The 2,836-nt window shown below is 37.2% G+C and overlaps 1 protein-coding gene across 1 annotated transcript; it reads right to left on the bottom strand.

Moving 5' to 3' along the window:
• Positions 1-316: 316 nt before the first annotated feature.
• LOC120181609 lies at positions 317-2,507 on the bottom strand. Its single transcript, XM_039186700.1, has 3 exons — positions 2,177-2,507; positions 903-983; positions 317-796 (listed from the first exon to the last, which is right to left on the bottom strand). The coding sequence occupies exons 1-3, from the start codon at positions 2,291-2,293 to the stop codon at positions 395-397; spliced, it is 600 nt and encodes a 199-aa protein (XP_039042631.1). The 5' UTR covers positions 2,294-2,507; the 3' UTR covers positions 317-394.
• Positions 2,508-2,836: the final 329 nt, after the last annotated feature.

Genomic DNA, 2,836 nt, shown 5'->3' with positions numbered 1-2,836 from the left:
CAATTTATATATTGAATTTTTATTAGCGTTAAATTTAAGATTATAATTACTATTTATAGACCAAATTTAAGATTATAATTATTATTTATAGACCAACATCTACCAGTTGGTCTAGTGGAATGAGACAATTATTTTTACAATATCCGATCTGAATTAATCGATCAATATATTATACTTCGATAAGTATGGGTCGTCGGCGTCTTTTTTGTGACAGAACCTTAATGCAATTTGGTGCATATTTATGGGTCAAACATTCGAATATATCTATCTTGAATAAATGTAAAATAAAATGATACATATAAACATTTAACTTCAATACATATGCAGCGAATTTAGAGTTTGCTAGACTAAACCAGGGTTGAACAAAAACTTAGAGGGGGGAATTCAGAAAGGGTTATTCATAGACTGGACTATCAGCATGCATAGGCATGTCCATGTAATCACTGAAGATAGAGGAATCGGCTTCCCCATTCTGCTGGTGACTATAATTGATCTTGTCGTTTTGATGTCTATCGGCAGAAGAAGATACGACATTGTTTGAATGGTTACCAACCTGGTGGAATGACTGGTAGTGCTGAAGGCTCCCTTGAATCGGGTTCGAAATTGCATTTGAGAATTCCGGGTTCTTTCCTCGATATTCCCCAGAACGATCTCCCTGTCCATTTGTTGATGCTGAAATCAGGGTAGATAAAAGGGGAGCGCTCGGAGCATTCATGTGTGTCGTGGTTTGAGGGTTCTGGTGGAATGGAGGCCTGGGGGACATTGGAGACTCTTCTTCCCCGTATTCAAGTTCATTCTACAGAAATTCAAAAGGAATGACAATTTATAAACAAAATCCTTAAAGGCTTCTTCGCCAAACATATTCATCGAAACAAATAAGACCAAGACATCACCAAAGATACCTGCAAATGAGCAACTATATCAGCTATTGCCACCCTTGTCCCTTCTTCATGCTGCCTCAAAATCCATTGAAAAAGCTTCTCCTGTGGGCGGAAAGGGTAAAGAAAGAGGAAGGGTTTATGTAATAGATACAATAATCAAGGCCAACCAGGAACAAATGAAAACGCAATTATAATACCGAAATATCCATAAATATTTAACATTCGACCTCTCATAGGGAAGCATTTCACTATTTCAGTCATCATCAGCGGAGAAAAAGCAATTACAAAGTAGCCTCAAATCATCCATAAATATTTAACATTCAACCTCTCAAAGGGAAGCATTTCACTATTTCAGTCATAATCAGCGGAGTAAAAGCAATTAAAAAGTAGGCTCAAATCATCCATAACAGACACTAGAGACAACTTAGAGCAAGAATACAGGGTCGATAGAGTAATAAAAGCAAGGATAGAATCAACCACAAGCGAAATTCAAGATAAATTAACCAAAAAAAACCCACAATAGGAGTGGAGAACTAGAAGAAAATATATCTATCGCGAGAACACATGATCAAGAGTTTAGGAAAATTCAAGACTGTCTTCCTTTCTGATACAAACAAAAAGACACAAAAGGTGCTTGCTTGCTTGCCAACAGTCATCGAATTCGAACGTCATAAACCATGACTCCATTTTGAGAAGCTCAAAGGATCCACCGCGAAGCTTCAAAATAGACAAAGTGCTATCATAAATTTGTTTGAGGGCTTAATACCTCTTCAAAATTGCCTAAGCTTGACCCATGTTAATCTGGCTCATCAAGTTTCCCAAGGTATGGACCCGAGGGGAGCTAGCTGAGCGTCGCCTTCTTGAAAATTTCAAATTCTCGTATAATTTAGTTATTTTCTTTACGTTTTCGCTTGCGTCCGCCGCTATATTTGACACCAATTTTCTAACACGGGCTCAGATAGGAGTATGGGAATATGATCCAACTAGGAGACACCAGGACAAAGCTAACACCTTCTCACCAAATTACAACATTTTCAAAAGCAAATGTGCGATTAAAAACTAACCCAATTTAATTTTTTCTTCCAGAACACAATCATATTTCTTATGAATTTTCCGTTGCACATAATTCTGTTCCAAAAGGCAATTATGTTGCGAAATTCATAACAAATTGGCAGTTCATTTAGAACAAATACGTCCTGCTTAATAAACAGATACCATATGGAGATAAAAGATAAAGGGGAAAAAAGAAAGGAATAAATATATTGGAATAGAAACACAAAGAAACAGAAGCTAACCAGGGCGTGACGTTCGCCGGCCTGGAAAGAGACACGCTGGTGGTTCATGGCCTGAGAATAAAGCTGCGAAAGCGAGTTAGCAGCGCTACAGAAGGTGTTGTACATGCTCCGATCCATCTCGTCCAGCCGAGTAGCGTCGGATTTTCTCTTCTTCGACGTGGATCCAATTTTTATGGCTATTTCGGGGGGGGGGAGAAACGAGAACTAAATTAAACCCAGAATCAGAAAGCAGGAGGAGAAAACAGAGAGATTAAACACAATAAAAATTGAAGCCAAAAAAAGGAATAATTATTGGGGGAGAATTTTAGAAACAATAAATATATGGAGGGAGTATATACGAAACGGTAAGAACTGACATAGGAAGAGGATCGAGTGTTTGGATATATTGCCACATGGATTACACGTGGCTGGTCCTTTCGGATTAGTGGACCCACCTTCGTCTGTATTGATGTGCTACATAATATTTAGGGTAAAATACACCCCCATATCACTGAATTTCTAGTTCGTTATAAACATGTCACAGTTTTCTAAAAGTTACAGTTTAAACAATGAACTAAAATATTGTTACAAACACGTCACTCTTATGTTAAAAATGAAATCAAATGGATTAATATATAACAATTTTTTGTCCCAAAAATATTTATATTCTACCAATTTGAA

The sequence above is a fragment of the Hibiscus syriacus genome, unplaced genomic scaffold, assembly GCF_006381635.1.
Source record: "Hibiscus syriacus cultivar Baekdansim isolate YM2019G1 unplaced genomic scaffold, ASM638163v2 tig00112530_pilon, whole genome shotgun sequence".
Classification (NCBI taxonomy): domain Eukaryota; kingdom Viridiplantae; phylum Streptophyta; class Magnoliopsida; order Malvales; family Malvaceae; genus Hibiscus; species Hibiscus syriacus.
The sequence above is the reverse complement of the archived record's forward strand: the minus strand, read 5'-3'. Positions and strand labels throughout refer to the sequence as shown.